At 42.7% G+C, this 22,036-nt stretch overlaps 1 protein-coding gene across 2 annotated transcripts in view; it reads left to right on the top strand.

The window, feature by feature from the left end:
- Positions 1–22,036, top strand: part of LOC124049076 (ceramide transfer protein-like) — a 62,497-nt gene that overhangs the window by 10,141 nt on the left and 30,320 nt on the right. Inside the window, exons 3-4 of one of the 2 annotated variants that reach the window (XM_046370420.1) lie at positions 10,423–10,539; positions 13,791–13,856. In XM_046370420.1, coding sequence (XP_046226376.1) covers positions 10,423–10,539; positions 13,791–13,856 — 183 coding nt within the window. Of the gene's footprint in view, positions 1–10,422; positions 10,540–13,790; positions 13,869–22,036 lie in introns of both variants that reach the window. The other variant, XM_046370419.1, reaches the window with a different exon arrangement.

Here is a 22,036-nt window from a genome sequence, read left to right as displayed (position 1 = left end):
TCTTTCAACAATACTTTGTGAAAATCCAAATAACTTCACAGATCTTCATTGTAAAGGGTTTAAATACTGTTTCCCATGCTTGTTCAATGAACCATAAACAATGAGCATGCACCTGTGGAAAGGTCGTTAAGACACTAACAGTTTACAGATGTTAGGCAATTAAAGTCAGTTATGTAAACTTAGGACACTAAAGAGGCGTTTCTACTGACTCTGGAAAAACACCAAAAGAAAGATGCTTAGGGTCCCTGCTCATCTGCGTGAATGTGCCTTAGGTATGCTGCAAGGAGGCATGAGGACTGCAGATGTGGCCAGGGCAATAAATGTCCGTACTGTGAGATGCCTAAGAGCGCTACAGGGAGACAGGACGGAAAGCAGATCGTCCTCGCAGTGGCAGACCTACGTGTAACACCTGCACAGGATCGGCACATCTGAACATCACACCTGCAGGACAGGTACAGGATGGCAACAACAACTGGCAACATAGCATCATTGGACTGAGCTTGTCATTGCAGGCAATCTCAACGCTGTACGTTACAGGGAAGACATCCTCCTCCCTCATGTGGTACCCTTCCTACAGGCTCATCCTGACATGACGCTCCAGCATGACAATGCCACCAGCCATACTGCTCGTTCTGTGTGTGATTTCCTGCAAGACAGGAATGTCAGTGCTCTGCCATGGCCAGCGAAGAGCCCAGATCTCAATCCCATTGAACATGTCTGGGACCTGTTGGATCGGAGGGTGAGGGCTAGGGCCTCCCCCAGAAATGTCCGGGAACTTGCAGTACTTTATGCAGCTGCTGGCCACACCAGATACTGACTGTTACTTTTGATTTTGCCCCCCCCCCCCCCTCCCCCTTTGTTCAGGGACACATTATTCCATTTCTGTTAGTCACATGTCTGTGGAACTTCATATCTGTTGTTGAATCTTATTTTCATACAAATATTTACAAATGTTAAGTTTGCTGAAAATAAACGCAGTTGACAGTGAGAGGACGTTTCTTTTTTTTGCTGAGTTTGTGCTATGCCTGGGCTTGGATTCTACGCCTAGTAGGGAGCAGGCGTAGGCCCCAATTTCACACACAATCTTCATCGTGATGTGCATAGAACATTATAGCAATCTTGTGTGTCCATAGAACATTATAGCAATCTTGTGTGTCCATAACTTACAACCTCCTCAGGCTTTTGGAGTTGCCTAGATGTGAAAATCTATATTTATTATAACGTTTGGAGGACTTTGGGAGTTTCAATAAGCAACAATTTGATACATGCCTTGTATTAGCCTATTACTGCAATATTTTCTTTATATGGATCGTGCATGTATGCGAAGTGACATGTCTCTCGCAAGCCGCGCATAAAATTGACTTTTTGGCCCACCAGCCAATGATTAAATAAATCTACCAGCCAACTGAGATTTTTTTTACCAGCCAAAATATATTTTGGTCAAAATTACTGGGGAAAAAAAACAAAAAGCCTAATGTTTCAAAACGGAAATCTATTAGTAAGAAGTAATGTGGTATATTACTCAATTTCATATTAACCTAAGTTCCATCAATATCGGGAAACCGGGCCCAGGGCAATAGTAGTTCAGTACTTTGCCATATCAGTATTTCATCATGTTTTTTATTTGATCTTATTTGTCTTGTGGTATTTTTGCACAACTGCTATTGTTATTTTCTTTACTTGCATTGTGGTCTTTGTTAGTTTGAGAAGGTTACAGAGTATCTTGTATACTTATAACATCTGTAATAAACCTTTTTATTTGACCTGATCTGTGTAATCATCCAGACTGGTTTCATACTGTATTTACACCAGGATAGTTAGATAACTCCAAATGACCTAACCAGAGTAAAACCTTCAGGTTTAGAGTAGTTTAGTAAACAAATCTAATACCATTCCAAAGGTAAAATAATGATGCCTATATGCTAGATAAAGAATGCACAAATATTGTTTTTCAAACATGTTTCTTGCCCCCACAAACGTCCCTTCTTTCCAAATGAGATCTCAGGTTCTCTCCTGTTCGAAGGTGTGCAAACTGCAAGAGGGCTTCATGTGATGTCTACTGAAAGTGGTACTTCTGGCCATGTCCTTAGACATAGAGAAGATTATTTGATGGTTGTAGTCAAGTGCTGCCAAAAAGGGTTCTAGCCTCTGGAATTTGACTATACCACTTGCCAACTATGACAGACTTACCTTTGATGACCACCAGTCTTAGATTTCCAAGGTAAATACATTCAGTTTAGTAAGTATTTTAATTATTGGAGAAGGATGCTATGTGGCAGAATGAACAATGATTTCTCACCTAAAATTTCAGTCCGTCTCAATATTTTTCAAGACAATTTGGGTCAGTGAAGATCCCTGCTGCATCCGGTCTTTGTTGCGGTTCTCCTCCAGATTGTCATGCTGGCTGCAGCCGAAGGCCCATTCATGTTCTTTGACCACGTGATGCAAGACACACCTCTACAGATTCTGAAATTAATTGAGAGCATGGCAACCGATGTACAGTAAATATCTTAAGCAACTTGTGTGGAAGGCAGTCAGCTGAGCATAATGTTTCAATTGATATTAACTAAGACAAGTCTGGAAAGTATTCCATGTCTGCTCAACCAGATACTGTATAACTTGGTGTTTCTTGGATCCCATCTGATATGTTTCTGAGTAACGTATTGCATTAGAGACTCCTCAGAACCATATTGCCCGCTGTGTAAATAGCTATCATATCTACGCAATGAATTGTAGTTGTTTGCAAGGTAAATGAAGTAGTCACCATGAACCTCACTCTGTCTACAGTTTTACAGCAGAACCAGAAGGGTGGACAATGTCCTTGATCCAGACCAGAATGATGGATTGTCCCGAAATCATTATGCCTGAGTTTGGTTGAACAGACATTGGCAGGGAGAGAAAGTCCATTACACATGAGCAAGCCTCAACCCAGACACCACCTCAAGCCTACAACTCAATATTAAAATAGGCAATTTACATGACAGGGAAAGGAGCATTCTAAACAGTTTAAATTACAATGTCAAACTCTGGACAGATGTGCTAATAGAATGAGTCTATTCTCAGAGCGTAACAGTACATCTCATTAACATTGTATTGGTCTAATCTCTGAATGTAGGCTTTCGGAAACCACAGAATAATCAGCATGGTACGAATTACAGGGGAGCCATTGGGGTGCTCAGCTCCTCTGAATGAGACGTTCGCTCTCCTAAATGCAACAGAAGTCAAACATTTTTTGGGAGGGGGGGGCTCTAAATTATGCTAATTTAACCATTCTCCTATTTGTTTAAAATGCAGTGGTAAATATATTTTAGTGCTGAATATGAAAAGAACATCTTCCAATGATATGGACCTCTATTTAAACGGTGACAATGTATTAAGAATAGCCTTTATTCCAATTTATCCATTGATTTGTTGCTTATGCCACTTGTTTAGAGTGCTCAAATCAAATTTGATTGGTCACAAACATATTTAGCAGATGTTATTGCAGGTGTAGCTAAATTATTGTGTTCCTAGCTCCAACAGTGCAGTAGTATCTAACAATTCACAACAATACACACATCTAAAAGTAAAATAATGGAATTAACAAATATATAAATATTAGGATGAGCAATGTCGGCGTGGCATTGACTAGAATATAGTGTGTATAAACACGTGATGAGTAAAACAGTATGTAAACATTATTAAAGTGACCAGTGATTCAATGTCTATGTACATAGGGCAGCAACTTCTATGGTGCAGGGTTGAGTAACCGGGTGGTAGCTGATAGTGACCGTGACTAAGTTCAGGACAGGGTACTGTGTGGAGGCTGGCTCGTGATGGCTATTTAACAGTTTGATGGCCTTGAAATAAGAAGCTCTCTCTGTCCCAGCTTTGATGCACCTGTACTTACCTCGCCTTCTAGATGATAGCGGGGTGAACAGGTCGTGGCTCGGGTGGTTGGTGTCCTTGATTATCTTTTTGGCCCTGTGCCCAAGAAAGCTATGGTGGTCTACTTGAAACATGTTGGTATTACAGACTCAGACAGGGAGAGGTTGAAAATGTCAGTGAAGACACTTGTCAGTTGGTCAGTGCATGCTCAGAGTAGGCGTCCTGGTAATCTGTCTGGCCCTGCAGCCTTGTGAATGTTGACATGTTTAAAGGTCTTACTCACATCGAGTACGGAGAGTATGGTCACACAGTCGTCCGGAACGGCTGTTGCTCTCATACATGTTTCAGTGTTACTTGCCTCGAAGCGAGCATTAAGTAATTTAGCTCGTCTGGTAGGTTGTGTCACTTGGCAGCTCGTGGCTGTGCTTCCCTTTGTGGTCTGTAATAGCTGCCACATCCGACGAGCGTCGGAGCCGGTGTAGTAGGATTCAATCTTAGTCTTTTATTGACACTTTGCCTGTTTGATGTTTCGTCGGAGGGCATAGCGGGATTTCTTATAGGTTTACGTGTTAGAGTCCCGCTCCTTTAAAGCGGTAGCTCTACCCTTTAGCTAAGTTCGAATGTTACCTGTAATCCATGGCTTCTGGTTGGGCTATGTACGTACAGTCACTGTGGGGACGACGTCCTCGATGCACTTATTGATGAAGCCAGTGACTGATGTGGTGTATTCCTCAACGCCATCGGAAGAATCCTGGAACATATTCCAGTTTGTGCTAGCAAAACAGTCCTGTAGCTTAGCATCTGCTTCATCTGACAGCTTTCTTATTGATTGAGTCACTGGTGCTTTCTGCTTTAGTTTTTGCTTGTAAGCAGGAATCAAGAGGATAGAATTATGGTCAGATTTTCCAAATGGAGGGAGAGCTTTGTACGGGTCTCTGTGTGTGAAGTAAAGGTGGTCCAGAGTTGTCTTTTTTTCCCTCCCCCTCTGGTTGCACATTTATAGAAATGAGGTAAAACTGATTTGAGTTCTCTTTCAAGATTTAGTTTCGGTATTTCTCTATGGGATACGTCCCCAGCGTATTTGTCAGCCTTATTACACAACGTCAGCCATGGTTGGCTGGACGTCGAGACGTGATTTTCTGGATTTTTGTTTTAGATCCCGTCTCACAGTTGAAGTGTACCTAATGATAAAAATTACAGACCTCTACTCCCCACTGTGTATATATAGCTTATCCTGACGACCGATTGATCTGTGCTATATATATAGATATATAGATAGATATAGACAGATAGATAGATATATATATATATAGATATATAGATATATATATATATAGATAGATCTGTGCTATCTATCGAGATATCTATATCTATCTATCGGTCGTCAGGATAAGCTTGTCTGGCAATAAGGGAGTCCGTATATCCCAAAGTGAAATACTGAAATTAATACTTGAAAGAGAACAATAGGTTACGACTGTAACCCCGGTTCTCTGATAGTATGAGTAAGGTATTTCACCAGAATACCCTCTTTGCATGAGCGAGGACGAGGTGTGTCTTATTCTTGGACGACTGAGACCCTGTGTCGAGCCCTTTTATAGGGTAGGAGGGACACCCTTCCCCGATGCACAAGTCTCGATGTCCAGCCAATCATGGCTGGTGTAGTATAATAAGGCTTCTGACGAATACACTAGGAGGGTATCCCTTAGTGAAGTACCTCACTCATACTATCAGAGAACCGGGGTTACAGTCATAGCCTATAGTTTCCCTGCATTAAAGTCCCCAGCCACTAGGAGCACCACCTCCCTGGATGAGCGTTTTCCTGTTTGCTTATGACCGTATACATCTCATTGAGTGCGGTCTTAGTGCATCGGTCTGCGGAAAATATAGATGTAAACTCTCTTGGTAAAGAGTATGGTCTACAGCTTATCATGAGATACTTTACCTAAGGTGAGCAAAACCTTGAGACTTCCTTAAATTTCATGCACCAGTTGTTGTTTACAAATATGCATAGGCCGCCTCCCCTTGTCTTACCAGAGGCTGCTGTTCTATCCTGCCGAAAAAGCTTAAAAGCTGCCAGCTGTATGTTAATCATGTCGTCGTTCAGCCACGACTCGGTGAAACATAAGATATTACAGTTTTTAATGTCTCGTTGGTTGGCTATACGTGCTCATAGTTCGTCTATTTTATTATCGATTAATTTGGCAGTTGGCTAATAGGACTGATGGTAAAGGTAGATTACTGTGTCGGCGACGGATCCTTACAAGGCACCTGGATCGTTATCCACAATGCCTCCATGTTTTCCTCCTGCGAATGACTGGGATGAGGGCCTTGTTGAGTGGAGTAAATCCTTCCCATCTGACTCGTTGAAGAAACATTCCTCCAGTACGGGGTGAATAATCGCTGTCCTGATATCAAGAAGCTGTTTTCGGTCATAAGACATGGTGGCAGAGACATTATGTACTAAATAAGTTACAGGATTGTAAAACGTCATTTCAGATTGTCAGTGACATGTACACTGAGGAACTTTGAAGCTTTTCACCTTCTCCACTGTGGTCAACTGTGATGTAAGTGCCTTAATGTGTTTGGAGCCCAGGAAGAATAGCTGCTGCTTTGGCAGAGGCTAATGGGGATCCCTAATCAATTCAAATGACAAACAGCATGAGTAGGCCCTATTTTCTAATCGTAGCCTGATCTGTTAACGCCGATACATCCTGACAAAATGCACACTATTACTCGCCTGCTAATGATCCAAATGGTTGCCAAATCAGGCAAGATAATACTTTTTTCAGAATGAGTCATATGCATTCAAAATGCAGGGCTTTTAGCGGTTATTGAAATGGCATATTCACTGCAGTTTACAGCTGAGACTAGAAAATAAAAATGCATTATTGCATTGTTATAGCCTAGGTGTGATCATTTTCTTGTCCCTAAGAAGTATTAGTAATATTAGACCTAATATTTAGGTAATGAATGATGGATTGCACATGCTTCTAGGGCTAGGCTACTCCTCTCTGGTCTGTCTTCACGGTGCTCTTTGCGCAGTTATGCACCTGACCTCCGCTGCCTCTCAGCTACAGCTTTTCCTCTTAGCCCTTGGAGTCCCAGGAAAAGCTAGACTACAATAGCTTGTTGTACACTTTATTCAAGCATTTTATTTACTTCTACTAGCCTATCAAGGAGAATTTCCAGCTCGATCTTGCTTGCTGATTGTAAAATAGGCGGAGAGAGCGCTAGCTGTTCCAATGTGCTATAGGCTATGCAAGCCTCCGCTGTTCCTCTTCACTTGAAATCCCAGGAAAAGCTATAGGTTACAAAAGCCATGTTTTTTTATATACTAAGCCTAACGGTCTTTCTTGTTAAGAGAAACAGGCTTGCTCTTGCTAAATATAAAATAGGCCTAGGCCAAATTTAAAAAAAGGTGGAAGGCACTTGCAAACCACTTGAGCATAGAGGCAAACAATGACATGATGTAAAAGATGTGCAGGATAAACAGCATCTGTTGTTGAGTTGCTACATTTCTATATTTTTCATTACGTGTATACTGAACTAAAATATAAACGCAACATATATTATGCAAAAATGTAAAAGATTTGACTGATTTTACAGTTCATATAAGGAACTCAGTCAATTTGAAATAAATTAATTAGCCATAATCTATTGATGTAACATGACTGGGAATACAGATATGTATCTGTTGCTCACAGATCCCTTCAAAAAAAAAATAGGGGCGTGGAAGTTGCTAAATATTGGCGGGAACTGGAACACGCTGTCGTACACGTCGATCCAGAGCATCCCAAACATGTTCAATGGGTGACTTGTAAGATGAGTATGCAGGGCCATGGAAGAACTGGGACACTTTCAGCTTCCAGGAATTGTGTACACATCCTTGCAACATGGGGCCGTGCATCATTATGTTGGAACATGAGGTAGTGGCGGTGGATGAATGGCACGACAATGGGCCTCAGGATCTAGTCACAGTATCAATGTGCATTCATATTGCCATCAATAAAAAGCAATTGTATTCATTGTTCGTAACTTATGCCCGCCCGTACTGTAACCTCACCGCCACCATGGGGAACTCTGTTTACAAAATTGACATCAGCAAACCGCTCGCCCTCACAACGCCATGGTCTGCGGTTTTGAGGCCCGTTGGACGTACTACCAAATTCTCTAAAACAACATTGGTGGCGGTTTATGGTAGAGAATTTAATGTTAATTTATCTGGCAACAGCCTCCCTAGTGGCGCGGTGCTAGCTGCGTCACTACAGATCCTGGTTCGATCCCAGGCTGTATCGCAGACTGCCGCAACCTTGAGACCCATGATACGGCGCACAATTGGCCCGCGTCGTCTGGGTTAGGGGAGCGTTTGGCTGGCCGGGTTGTCCTTGTCTTATCGTGGTCTAGCGTCTCCTGTGGCGGGCTGGGCGCAATTCACGCTGACATGGTCGCCAGGTGTACGGTGTTTCCTCCGACACATTGGTGCGGCTGGCTTCTGGGTTAAGCGAGCAGTGCGGCTTGGTGGGGTCGTGTTTCGGAGGATGCGCGGCTCTCGACCTTCGCCTGTCTGGAGTCTGTACGGGAGTTGCAGCGATGGGAAAATGGGTTAAAAAAAGTTATCTGGCAACAGCTTTGGTGGACATACCTGCACTCAGCATGCCAATTGCTCACTCATTCAACTTGATCTGTGGCATTGTGTTGTGTCCAAACTGCACATTTTATAGTTGGCTTTTATTGTCCCCAGCACAAGGTACACCTGTGTAATGATCATACTGTTTAATCAGCTTCTTTATATAACACCTGTCAGGTGGATGGATTATCTTGGCAAAGTAATAGGGATGTAAACAAATTTGTACCAACAATTTGAGAAAAATATCGTTTTTGTGTGTCTGGAAAATTTATGGGGTCTTTTTATTTCAGCGGATGAAACATGGGGCCAACACTTTACATATTGCATTTTATATTTTTGTGTACATTGAAGTATTATTTGCAGTCACTGACAATGAACACACCCTGGAGCACTGAATGGTCTTGTTACCACCTTATTAATAGGCCTACATCATGTAGTAGGATGCGTTGCTCAGTTGATTGACAATTGTACTGCAGAATGTTAAACGGTCCGCTGGTGTGGATGCTCGACAACATTTATAGTGATGTATAATTTACCGTTATAGTTATCGTCCTTGGTGTGGATGGCTCTTAACTTTGGCTAAAGATTTGACATGTTGAATCTTTGAAACTCCAGCCAAGGACATGAGACGTTCTAAAACTAGACAGTTAAGATCAAACAAATTGTTGTTTCAACTTGTGTATCTGAACTGCGGTTTATGATCATGGCTATTCCGCTCCAGTAGACCAGTGACTTGTGTTAAAGTAGCTAGCTAGTTAGCCAATATCAGTGTGGCTTTCAGACCAGAAATCAGAAGTATAACATTACTTGACCTTCTGTTGTATATATCAGTTAGCTACTTATGACTAATGTACAGTGCATTCGGAAAGTATTCAGACCCCTTAACTTTTTGTCACATTAGTCTTTTTATAAAATTGATTAAAAATATGTTTTTAAGTCATCCATCTATACACAATACCCCATAATGGTAAAGAAAAAATGGGTTTTTAGAAATGTTTGCTAATTTGTAAAAAAAATAAAAACAGAAATACCTTACATACAGTGGGGCAAAAAAGTATTTAGTCAGCCTCCAATTGTGCTCTCACTTAAAGGTGAGAGGCCTGTAATTTTCATCATAGGTACACTTCAACTATGAGGAGGATCGAGGAGCCTCTTAAAGAAGTTAAAGGTCTGTGAGAGCCAGAAATCTTGCTTGTTTGTAGGTGACCAAATACTTATTTTCCACCATAATTTGCAAATAAATAAATTAAAAATCCTACAATGTGATTTTCTGGAATTTTTTTCTCAGTTTGTCTGTCATAGTTTAAGTGTACCTATGATGAAAATTACAGGCCTCTCATCTTTTTAAGTGGGAGAACTTACACAATTGGTGGCTGACTAAATACAGTTGGCACTATGCATTAGGGCAGGTAGCGTTTTCCCGGCATCCGCCAAACTCCGATTCATCCGTCGGACTGCCAGATGGTGAAGGTGACTCCAGAGAATGCGTTTCCACTGCTCCAGAGTCCAATGGCGGTGAGCTTTACACCACTCCAGCTGACGCTTAGCATTGCTAAGGCTTGTGTGCGGCTGCTCGGCCATGGAAACCCATTTCACGGAGCTCCCGACGAACAGTTCTTGAGCTGACTCTTCTTCCAGAGGCAGGTTGGAGTGTTGCAACCGAGGATGGAATATTTTTACGTGCCACACGCTTCAGGACTCGGCGGTCCCGTTCTGTAAGCTTGTGTGGCCTACCATTTCGCGGCTTAGCTGTTTTTGCTCCGAGACGTTTCCACTTCACAATAACTGCACTTACAGTTTACCCTTCATATCCCCCTCGCCCCTCTTTCTTTTTTGACAGGCCCACTATGTTAAATGTTTTGTTGATATGATTTAAATATACTAATCATATTTCTCTCTCTACCCTTTCTCTCTATCTCTACCCTCAGCCCCTTGAGTTTGATGAGTGCAGGCTTGACATCAGTGTTAACGACAGTGTGTGGTACCTGAGAGCTATAGACTCCGAACACAGACACCAATGGATCAACTCCATCGAACTACACAGGGTAAGAGTCACACATCACCAGAGTTTGCAATATGTCTTTCTAATTGTATTGTATTTGAATTCTGTCATTTTGAAATGGAATGGATCGAACTTGGTTCTTTCCTCTTCTGTATTCTTTAAATTACATGTTTTATTGCCACAACTTATAAACGCAACATACAATTTAAACTATTGTACCGAATTACAGTTCATATACGGAAATAAATTAATTGGACTCTAATCTATGGATTTTGCATGACTGGGCAGGGGTTCAGCCATGGGTGGGCCTGGGAGGGCATAGGTCCACCCACTGGGGAGCCAGGTCCAGCCAATCAGAAGTGTTTCCCCAGAAAGGGCTTTATTACAGACAAATTCTCCTCAGTTTCATCAGCTGTCCAGGTGGCTGGTCTCAGATGTTCCCGCAGGTGTAGAAACCGGATGTGGAGGTCCTGGGCTGGCATGGTTACATGTGGTCTGTGGTTATGAGGCCAGTTGGACGTACTGCCAAATTCTCTAAAATGGCGTTGGAGATGACTGATGGTAGTGAAATTAACATTCAATTCTCTGGCAACAGCTGTGGTAGACATTCCTGCAGTTGGCATGCCAATTGCACGCTCCCTCAAAACTTGAGACATCTATGGCATTGTGTTTTGTGACAAAACTGCACATTTTAGAGTGGCATTTTATTGTCCTCGGGACAAGGTGCACCTGCGTAATGAAAATGCTTATTTATATGTCACACCTATCAGGTGGATGGATTATCTTGGAAAATGAGAAATGCTCACTAACAGGGATGTAAACAAATATATGCACAACATTTGAGAGAAATATTATTTTTGTGCGTATGGAATTTTTCTTTTATTTCAGCTCATGAAACATGGGACCGCACAGATTTTCATGCAAATATAGACCGCTGCGCCACTTGGGAGGCCCACTTTCACCACCCTGTAAAGTTTGTCATAACTTATTTTGTCTGCCTATTATTCTGCATGGTTTTCCGAGTCGTAGTGGGAGGACCGACACCTTGTCATCGTGTGACTCCAAGTTTACTTTGATATGATGGTAATTATATCAATATTTGCGCATAAAGGTGTTTCCATCGCCATTTTCTCACATAATACATTTTACCGACACAAAAAGATCCCTCCGTCTTGAACAAACAAAGGATCTTTCTGCATTTATAAAATTGTATTGGAACTTCCTGTTTCCATCACAGCTTACATTTTTTATACGGTATGACTTTACTCAAACAGCTGACTGAAGACAGGAAGCTTGGACATTCGTGCGATCGAGTCAGTTTTTGCTGTAAAATTGACTTTCTTCTTGCTGAAACAAGCAGGGTGTTGTAAAAAAATGAGTCTACAGTTGCCTAGGCAACACCCCCCAATGCCTGCAGCACGTACAGTCAGGAGCAGAGGAGGGTATAAAATGTATTTTATATACACACATACACACACAGTTGAAGTCGGAAGTTTGCATACACCTTAGCCAAATACATTTAAACTCAGTTTTTCACAATTCCTGACATTTAATCCTAGTAAAAATTCCCTGTTTTAGGTTAGTTAGGATCAGCAATTTATTTTAAGAATGTGAAATGTCAGAATAACTGTAGAGATAATTATTTATTTCATCACATTCCCAGTGGGTCAGAAGTTTACGTACTCAATTAGTATTTGGTAGCATTACATTTAAATTGATTAACTTGGGTCAAACATTTTGGGTAGCCTTCGACAAGCTTCCCACATTAAGTTGTGTGAATTTTGGCCCCTTCCTCCTGACAGAGCTGGTGTAACTGAGTCAGGTTTGTAGGCCTCCTTGCTGGCACATGCTTTCTCAGTCCTGCCCACAAATTTTCTATAGGATTGATTTCAGGGCTTTGTGATGGCCACTCCAATACCTTGACTTTATTGTCCTTAAGCCGTTTTGCCACAACTTTGGAAGTATGCTTGGGGTCATTGTCCATTTGAAAGGCCCATTTGCGACCAAGCTTTAACTTCCTGACTGATGTTTTGTGATGTTGCTTCAATATATCCACATACTTTTCCTACCTCATGATGCCATCTATTTTGTGAAGTGCACCAGTCCCGCCTGCAGCAGAGCACCCCCACAACATGATGCTGCCACCCCCATGCTTCACGGTTGGGATGGTGTTTTTCGGCTTGCAAGCCTCCCCCTTTTTCCTCCAAACACAACGATGGTCATTATGGCCAAACAGTTCTATTTTTGTATCATCATACCAGAAGACATTTCTCCAAAAAGTATGATCTTTGTCCCCATGTGCAGTTGCAAACCGTAGTCTGGCTTTTTTATGGTGGTTTTGGAGCCGTGGCCTCTTCCTTGCTGAGCGGCCTTTCAGGTTATGTCGATATAGGACTCGTTTTACTGTGGATGTAGATACTTTTGTACCTGTTTCCTCCAGAATATTCACAAGATCCTTTGCTGTTGTTCTGGGATTGATATGCACTTTTCGCACCAAAGTATGTTCATCTCTAGGAGACAAGAAGTTCCTAAGAAGTTATGACGGCTGCGTGGTCCCATGATTTTTATGCTTGTGTACTATTGTTTGTACCGATGAACGTGGTACCTTCAGGTGTTTGGAAATTGCTCCCAAGGATGAACCAGACTGGTGGAGGTCTACAATTTTGTTTCTGAGGTCTTGCCGATTTCTTTTTGATTTTCCCATGATGTCAAGCAAAGAGGCACTGAGTTTGAAGGTAGGCCTGGAAATACATCCACAGGTACACCTCCAATTGACTCAAATGATGTCAATTAGCCTATCAGAAGCATCTAAAGCCATGACATAATTTTCTGGAATTTTCCAAGCTGTTTAAAGGCACAATCAACTTAGTGTATGTAAACTTCTGACCCACTGGACTTGTGATACAGTGAATTATAAGTGAAATAATTACTGTAACAATTGTTGGAAAAATTACTTGTGTCATGCACAAAGTTGATGTCCTAACCGACTTGCCAAAATTATAGTTAGTTGAAAAACGAGTTTTAATAACTCCAACCTAAGTGCATGTAAATGTCCGACTTCAACTGTATGTGTGTGTATATATATATATGAAACATTTTTGCTATTTGAATGGTTATAACGGGGAACACGGTCATTTGGCTGACAAATAATCGTCATCCAAAATTCCATGATCGTCACTTGTGGTACATAGTTGGTTGAGAGTTGTTTGTCATTTCGCATAACATTCCCTGTTACACACATTCACTCATAGATGAAACTGTATTAACCGTGTGTGATGTGTCTGTTTCTACTAGAGCCTTAGAGACGGGAGGATAGACAGTGGAGTCATCCAGAGGACCTCCCTAGTCCCTCCATCAGTGGTGTGTTTCATGGCAAGTCTATCTATACTAAACCCAAAGCTACTGTTTGATCTATTTCCCTATAGCACAGTACCCTTAATATAGTGTGTGTGTCCTTTTATCCGGAGTTGTCATTTGCTGTTCTCACCATTTTTAAGTTTATGTTTACTGTTACTGTTTACTGTTAAGTTTGTTTTAAGTATCCCTATATTTCTGTTACGGGGCTATCACTCTGTTATTAGTGCGCCTGCACAGGGGTCTCGTTGATGGACCTGGCCTGAGTGCAATGGCAACCATGTAGTGTGCTAATACGTTTTAGTAAATATTCTTAAACTGGAACCTGGCCGTTGTCACTTCGAGTTAACATTGATCGCAGAGGATGGCTAATAACTACAATGTGCCACCTCAGTTCGACGACAAGAGGTCGTATGAAAGTTGGGGAAATTTATTGGAATCTGGACACGAGTTACTAATCTGGACAAGAAAGGCAAGTACTTGCATTGGTATTATCGCTCGAGGGAAGAGCGAGAGTTACAGCACAGGAAATATCCCTGGAGGATTTGAACAAGGATGATGGTATGGGAACTTAGATCAGAGCATTGGATTCTGTGTTTCTAACAGAAGAGAAAGACCGTGCCTACGAGGCATATTCAGACTTTGACAGTGTTACTAGAGACATTTCGATTGCAATGACGGACTACATCATTGATTTCGAACAGAGGTACACTAGGATGCACAAGTACGACATGGTTCTCCCGGATGCAGTGTTAGCTTTCAAGTTGCTAGATACCTGTCTGGGTGGTAGGGAGAAACAGTTGGCTTTGACTGCTTGTACTGTGCTGACTTTTGCATCAATGAAGTGGGCAGAAAAAAATTCTGTGGTGAAAACACGTCTGTCGCGCCAATAACAGAATGCAAATGAGTGACGCACCATATTACACTGAGCAGCAGAGAAAAGGCTCCAACAAGTCACATACTCAAGACAACCAGAAGAGGGCGCCATTTCCTGGGACAAATCCACTGGACAAATATGGAAGGAGATCAAAATGTGCTATTCGTCAAAGCACTTACCGTTGGGTTAAAGACTGTCCTCATAAAAATGAACAAGTTAAACTAGAGCAGTTTAACATTACACTGTTTTCAAATGAATCTGCTTCTGATACTGGGATCTTGATAGTTGATAGAATCCTTAAATCAAATCAAATTTTATTGGTCACATACACATGGTTAGCAGATGTTAATGCGAGTGTAGCGAAATGTTTGTGCTTCTAGTTCTGACCATGAAGTAATATCTAACAATTTCACAACAACAAAAAGTGAATAAGAATATGTACATATAAATATATGGATGAGCATATAAGATGAGTAATGTAGGGTATGTAAACATTATATAAAGTGTCATTGTTTAAAGTGACTAGTGATACATTTATTACATCCAATTTTTAATTATTAAAGTGGCTAGAGATTTGAGTCTGTATTAATGTTAGTGTTGGCTGTTTAACAGTCTGTCGGTCCGGCTTTGATGCACCAGTACTGACCTCGCCTTCTGGATGATAGCGGGGTGAACAGGCAGTGGCTCGGGTGGTTGTTGTCCTTGATTAACTTTTTGGCCTTCCTGTGACATCGGGTGTTGTAGGTGTCCTGGAGGGCAGGTAGTTTGCCCCCGGGGATGTGTTGTGCAGACCTCACTACCCTCTAGAGAGCCTTACGGTTGTGGGCGGAGCAGTTTCCATACCAGGCGGTGATTCAGCCCGACAGGATGCTCTCAATTGTGCATCTGTAAAAGTTTGAGTGTTTTTGGTGACAAGCCAAATTTCTTCAGCCTCCCGAGGTTGAAGAGGCGCTGTTGCGCCTTCTTCACCATGCTGTCTGTGTGGGTGGACCATTTCAGTTTGTCCATGATGTGTATGCCGAGGAACTTAAAACTTTTCAACTTCTCCACTACTGTCCCGTCGATGTGGATGGCGGGTGCTCCCTCTGCTGTTTCCTGAAGTCTACGATCATCTCCTTTTATTTTGTTGACGTTGAGTGTGAGGTTATTTTCCTGACACCACACTCCGAGGGCCCTCACCTGCTCCCTGTAGGCCGTCTCGTCATTGTTGGTAATCAAGCCTAGCACTGTAGTGTCGTCTGCAAACTTGATGATTGAGTTGGAGGCGTGCATGGCCACGCAGTCATGGGTGAACAGGGAGTACAGTAGGGGGCTCAGAACACACCCTTGTGGGGCTCCAGTGTTGAGGATCAGTGGGGTGGAGATATTATTTCCTACCTTCACCACCTGGGGGCGTCCCGTCAGGAAGTCCAGTACCCAGTTGCACAGGGCGGGGTCGAGACCCAGGGTCTCGAGCTTGATGACGAGCTTGGAGGGTACTATGGTGTTGAATGCCGAGCTGTAGTCGATGAACAGCATCCTTACATAGGTATTCCTCTTGTCCAGATGGGTTAGGGCAGTGTGATTGCGTCGTCTGTGGACCTATTGGGGCGGTAAGCAAATTGGAGTGGGTCTAGTGTGTCAGGTAGGGTGGAGGTGATATGATCCTTGACTAGTCTCTCAAAGCACTTCATGATGACGGAAGTGAGTGCTACCGGGCAATAGTCGTTTAGCTCAGTTACCTTAGCTTTATTGGGAACAGGAACAATGGTGGCCATCTTGAAGCATGTGGGAACAGCATACTAGGATAGTGATTGATTGAATATGTCCGTGAACCCACCAGCCAGCTGGTCTGCTCATGCTCTGAGGACACTGCCAGGGATGCCATCTAGGCTGGCAGCCTTGCGAGGGTTAACACGTTTAAATGATTTACTCATGTTGGCTCCGTTGAAGGAGAGCCCGCACGTTTTGGTAGCGGGCCGTGTCGGTGGCACTGTATTGTCCTCAAAGTGAGCAAAGTTGTTTAGTTTGTCTCGGAGCAAGACATCAGGGTCTGCGACGGAGCTGGTTTTCTTTTTGTAGTCCGTGATTGACTGTCGACCCTGCCACATACTTCTCGTGTCTGAGCCGTTGAATTGCGACTCTAATTTGTCTCTATACTGATGCTTAGCTTGTTTGATTGGTTTGAGGTGGGAATAACTACACTGTTTGTATTCGGTCATGTTTCCGGTCTCCTTGCCCTGATTAAAAGCAGTGGTTCGCGCTTTCAGTTTTGCCCAAATGCTGCCATCAATCCACGGTTTCTGGTTGTGGAAAATTGTAATATTCGACGTGGGTACAACATCACCGATGCACTTGCTAATAAACTGACTCATCGAATCAGCGTTTACATCAATGTTGTTGTTCGACGCTATACGGAACATATCCCAGTCCACGTGATCAAAGCAATCTTGAAGCGTGGAATCCGATTGGTCGGATTGAACAGCGTTCAACAGACCTGAGCACGGCTGTTTATTTTTTGTTTTTGTCTATAGGCTGGGAGCAGCAAAATGGAGTCATGGTCAGAGGGCGAGGGAGGACTTTGTATATGTCGCGAAGTTAGAGTAACAATGATCCAGGATTTTGTCGGCCCGGGTCGCGCATTCAATAGGCTGATAAAATGTATGGAGGATCTGGTTTAGGATCTGCTGTGATTGATACTGCATGTACACGCACAGTGTGTGGTGCAAAATGGCTTGATAGCAATGTCAGTGAACTAAATATGAAAGAAGTACAAAATATGCTTGACACACCAAGCACCGAGCTTTCAAATTTGGAGATGGGAGAATCGTCCATTCTACCAAGAGAGTCAAGATACCAGAAACAATGTGTCAGACTGAGTGTTACATTGAAACAGAAGTGGTCCCTACAGATATCCCCTTACGATTAAGCCAAGCTTCCCTCGAGAAGGCAGGGGCTGTATTAGACATTAAAAAAAATGATAAGGCAGTGATATTTAAACAACCAGTGACCCTTGAACTTACTACCTCAGGCCACTATTGTATAAACATTTTAGACAAAGACATCACACAGAGTCCATGTAATAATTCTGATGCACACAGAGCACATGGAGATTCTGACAGTCACAGAGAACATGAACACAAAGGAAAAACAGTTTGGACATGCTACAGTTGACAGATTTCAGAAATGACTCAGCAGTTCTGGGAATAAGGATGTTGAGAGTATTTCCATTCTACAGCAGATAGTTAACAGTTGTGAGACATGTCAGAAATACAGCAAACTTAATCCCAGACCAGCTGTTGGTTTGCCACTGGCTTCCAAGTACAATGAAACATTGGCTGTAGATCTACATGAGCTAGGACCAAGTGTGCGGTACCTTCACATAGTCAACCACTTCACACACTTTAGTGCTGGAAGCATTGTGAATACAAAGAAACCCAGTGAAATCATCAAGCACTTCATTCATTCCTGGATAAGTGTGCATGTCCCGCCCCAGAATTTGTAGTGACAATGGAGGAGAATTCAATAATAATGAAATAAGAGAAATGGCTGACAAATTCAACATGGAAGTAAAGACAACTTCTGCCTACAGTCCATGGAGGAATGGACTTCTAGAGAGACATAATCACACACTCACAGGAGATGCTGAAAGTGAAGCAAGACAATCAATGTGACTGGAAAACAGCCCATGATTGGGCTTTGATGGCAAAATACTCAATGCACAATGTTCATGGCTACAGCTCATACCAACTGGTGTCTAATCTTCCCTCTGTACTGATGGACAAGCCACCAGCACTAGAATGGACCAGTGTGGTTGAGTGGGTGGGACAGCACCTTTCAGCACTACATGCAGCGAGAAAACCTTCACTGAAGCAGAGTGTTCAGAGAATTCGCAGGGCTCTACGTAAAACAGCTTTGACCCACCCACCGATGAGAAGTACGAGACTGGTAACAAAGTGTAGTACAAACGAGTTGACTCTCAAGAGTGGAAAGGACCGGGAGAAGTCATTGGCCAAGATGATGTGGTGATATTTGTGAGGCACGGAGGCACCATTGGCAAGGTGCATCACTCAAGATTGTGGAAAGTAAATGATCAACAAGATGGAGGGGCTGTTGCTGAGAATCAACTTAATTAAAATGACAAAAAAAGACAAATTAACAGACACAAACCTACCAAGTGTCGCATCCAATGATATGGACACTGAAACACAGGAAAAACAAATGAGGAAAACATTCAATAAGAGCCACATGTTAATCAATCAAATCAAATCAAATGTATTTATAAAGCCCTTTGTACATCAGCTGATATCTCAGTGCTGTACAGAAACCCAACTTAAAACCCAAAACAGCAAGCAATGCAGGTGTAGAAGCACAGTGGCTAGGAAAAACTCCCTAGAAAAAAACCTAGAGAGGAACCAGGCTATGAGGGGTGGCCAGTCCTCTTCTGGCTGTGCCGGGTGGAGATTATAACAGAACATGGCCAAGATGTTCAAATGTTCATAGATGACCAGCAGGGTCAAATAATAATCACAGTGGTTGACAAGGGTGCAGCAGGTCAGCACCTCAGGAGTAAATGTCAGTTGGCTTTTCATAGACTACATTGGAACAACAATCTGAAAACTGGACAAACTGTTAAATACATGGACAGAGAAAGTGGTATTCCACATACAGCAACAGTCGAGCAGGAAAAGCCAAAGGAAAACACCAGAACTGGTACAACTTGCAGTACTCTGAACCAGCTACACTTTCTGGTACAACAGGGTCAGCTGACCTGTCACTTGTAGATCATCTCAGAATTGAACCAATGGAAAATCAATAAAAACAGAATGACATTCAAAATGATATACTTGAAACAAAGCACGTGTCATTTGACTCAGCTAAGCTAGATGAGCTCAGTAATTGGAGGAAAAATGGAGTGTTTGAGAAAGTCAGACATTGGACAAAAATGTGTCTCAACAAGGTGGGTGTGTACCCTTAAAGAATCCTTAACTGGAATAGTGCCAAAAGCACATCTAGAGGTTTTGAGGAGCTGGCTGCTGAAGAACTCCCAAAAGACTCACGACATGCGCCTCAGAGTCACTCGGATTGCTGCTGACAGTGATCTGCCAGAAAAAATGGAAACTTCATTCCATAAATATCCAATCTGCATTTTTGCAGGGAACAGAGATGTCAAGGGACATTCACATCTGACCTCCGCCTGAAGCTGAGAGTGAAGGAACACTGTGGAAACTAAAACAGTGTGTCTGGACTGGCAGATGCATCACTCTACTGGTACATATAATGTCAGGGCAGTAATGCTGAGTACAGGTGGAAAAATGTCGAGTGAATCCTGCAGTCTTCTATTGGCTTGATCAAGACTGCAATGTGACTGGAGTACTTGCCTGTCATGTTGAGGACTTCATCTGGGGTGGCTCACAGGCCTTTGCTACAACTGTGATTTCACACCTCAAAGCTGTTTTACAGGTCAGCCATGAGGAGCATGATAAACTCTATGCCAACATAACAAAAATGATTACAGTTGATGGAATAATCCTGATTTAACAGGAGAACTATATCAATAATCTTCAACCTATCCACATGGATAATTCAAGAGCCATACAAAGGAATTCCCCTCTGTGGAGTTGAAGCTGATCAATTGAGGTCAAAGATGGGTCAAATTCTATGGGTTGCTAGACAGAGTAGACCTGATGTAATGTTTGATGGCTTCAACTTGGCATCCAACACAATATGCCGATGTACAAACCATTCATGAGGCAAAGAAAGTTGTTCGTAAAACTGAAATCACAACAAGTGACTAAAGTTTCTACATGTTGGAAAAGATGACTCTCTGAAACTATTTGTCTTCAGTGATGCTTCGCTAGGGAACCTTACAGATTGAGGCACACAAGGTGGACATCTAATCGTGTTAATGGGGGACGGAGGAAGATTCTCACCCATCTGTTGGCAGTCAAGAAGGATCAGAAGGGTTGTCCGAACTTGCTGCAGAAACACTTGCTCTCGCGGATGGAATTGACAATGCTATCTTTCTTGCAACTCTGTTCTCAGAGCTTTCCACTGGTGAGACAAAACAGCACATTCTACCTGTAGTTTGTGTCACTGACAACTACTCATTAGTTGATGCTGTGAAATCAACCAAGTCTGTCACAGAGAAAAGACTTCGTCTTGGGATTAGCAGCATCAAGGAACTTATTCAAGCACGGAGAATCCAGCGGATTCTGTGGTCGACCACAAAGGAACGGCTTGCTGACTGTCTGACTAAAAAAGGAGCATCCGGTCTTGTGCTCCTAAAGGCTCTCAGTAACGGAAAGTTAATTTTGTTGTTGTTTTATTTGTCTTTAAAGAAAAGTGGGAGTTTTAAGTATCCCTATATTTCTGTTGTTACGGGGCTTTCACTCTGTTATTAGTGCGCCTGCGTATGGGGTCTCGCTGTTGATGGACCTGGCCTGAGTGCAATGGCAACCATGTAGTGTGCTAATACGTTTTAGTAAACGTTGTTAAACTGGAACCTTGTCATTGTTATTTTGAGTTCACACACACACACACACACACACACACACACACACACACACACACACACACACACACACACACACACACACACACACACACACACACACACACACACACACACACACACACACACACACACACACACACACACACACACACACACACACACACAGAGAGTAATGTGTTGTACAGGACTCTGCATCGCTGATCCAGCTTCTAATCTTTTCCCCAGATCCTGATCCTTCTGGAATTATGTCCTATTACTCATCAGAGAGAAGGAGAGAATGAATAGATCAAATGAAAGTAAGAAGTCCTTATCAAGTAGGTCACAGATTTGAAAGAGAGGGAGAGAGAAGGGCATGAGAGAGGAGGAGGGAGAGCGTTGTGGATAGATCAGCATAGAGAATAGAGAGCAGGATAGAGAGGAGGAGGGAGAGCGTTGTGGATAGATCAGCATGCAGGATAGAGAGGAGGAGGGAGAGCGTTGTGGATAGATCAGCATAGAGAATAGAGAGCAGGATAGAGAGGAGGAGGGAGAGTGTTGTGGATAGATCAGCATAGAGAATAGAGAGCAGGATAGAGGAGGAGGGAGAGCGTTGTGGATAGATCAGCATAGAGAATAGAGAGGAGGAGGGAGAGCGTTGTGGATAGATCAGCATGCAGGATAGAGAGCAGGATAGAGAGGAGGAGGGAGAGCGTTGTGGATAGATCAGCATAGAGAATAGAGAGCAGGATAGAGAGGAGGAGGGAGAGCGTTGTGGATAGATCAGCATGCAGGATAGAGAGGAGGAGGGAGAGCGTTGTGGATAGATCAGCATAG

Source organism: Oncorhynchus gorbuscha, linkage group LG11 (genome assembly GCF_021184085.1).
Source record: "Oncorhynchus gorbuscha isolate QuinsamMale2020 ecotype Even-year linkage group LG11, OgorEven_v1.0, whole genome shotgun sequence".
NCBI lineage: Eukaryota > Metazoa > Chordata > Actinopteri > Salmoniformes > Salmonidae > Oncorhynchus > Oncorhynchus gorbuscha.
The sequence above is the reverse complement of the archived record's forward strand: the minus strand, read 5'-3'. Positions and strand labels throughout refer to the sequence as shown.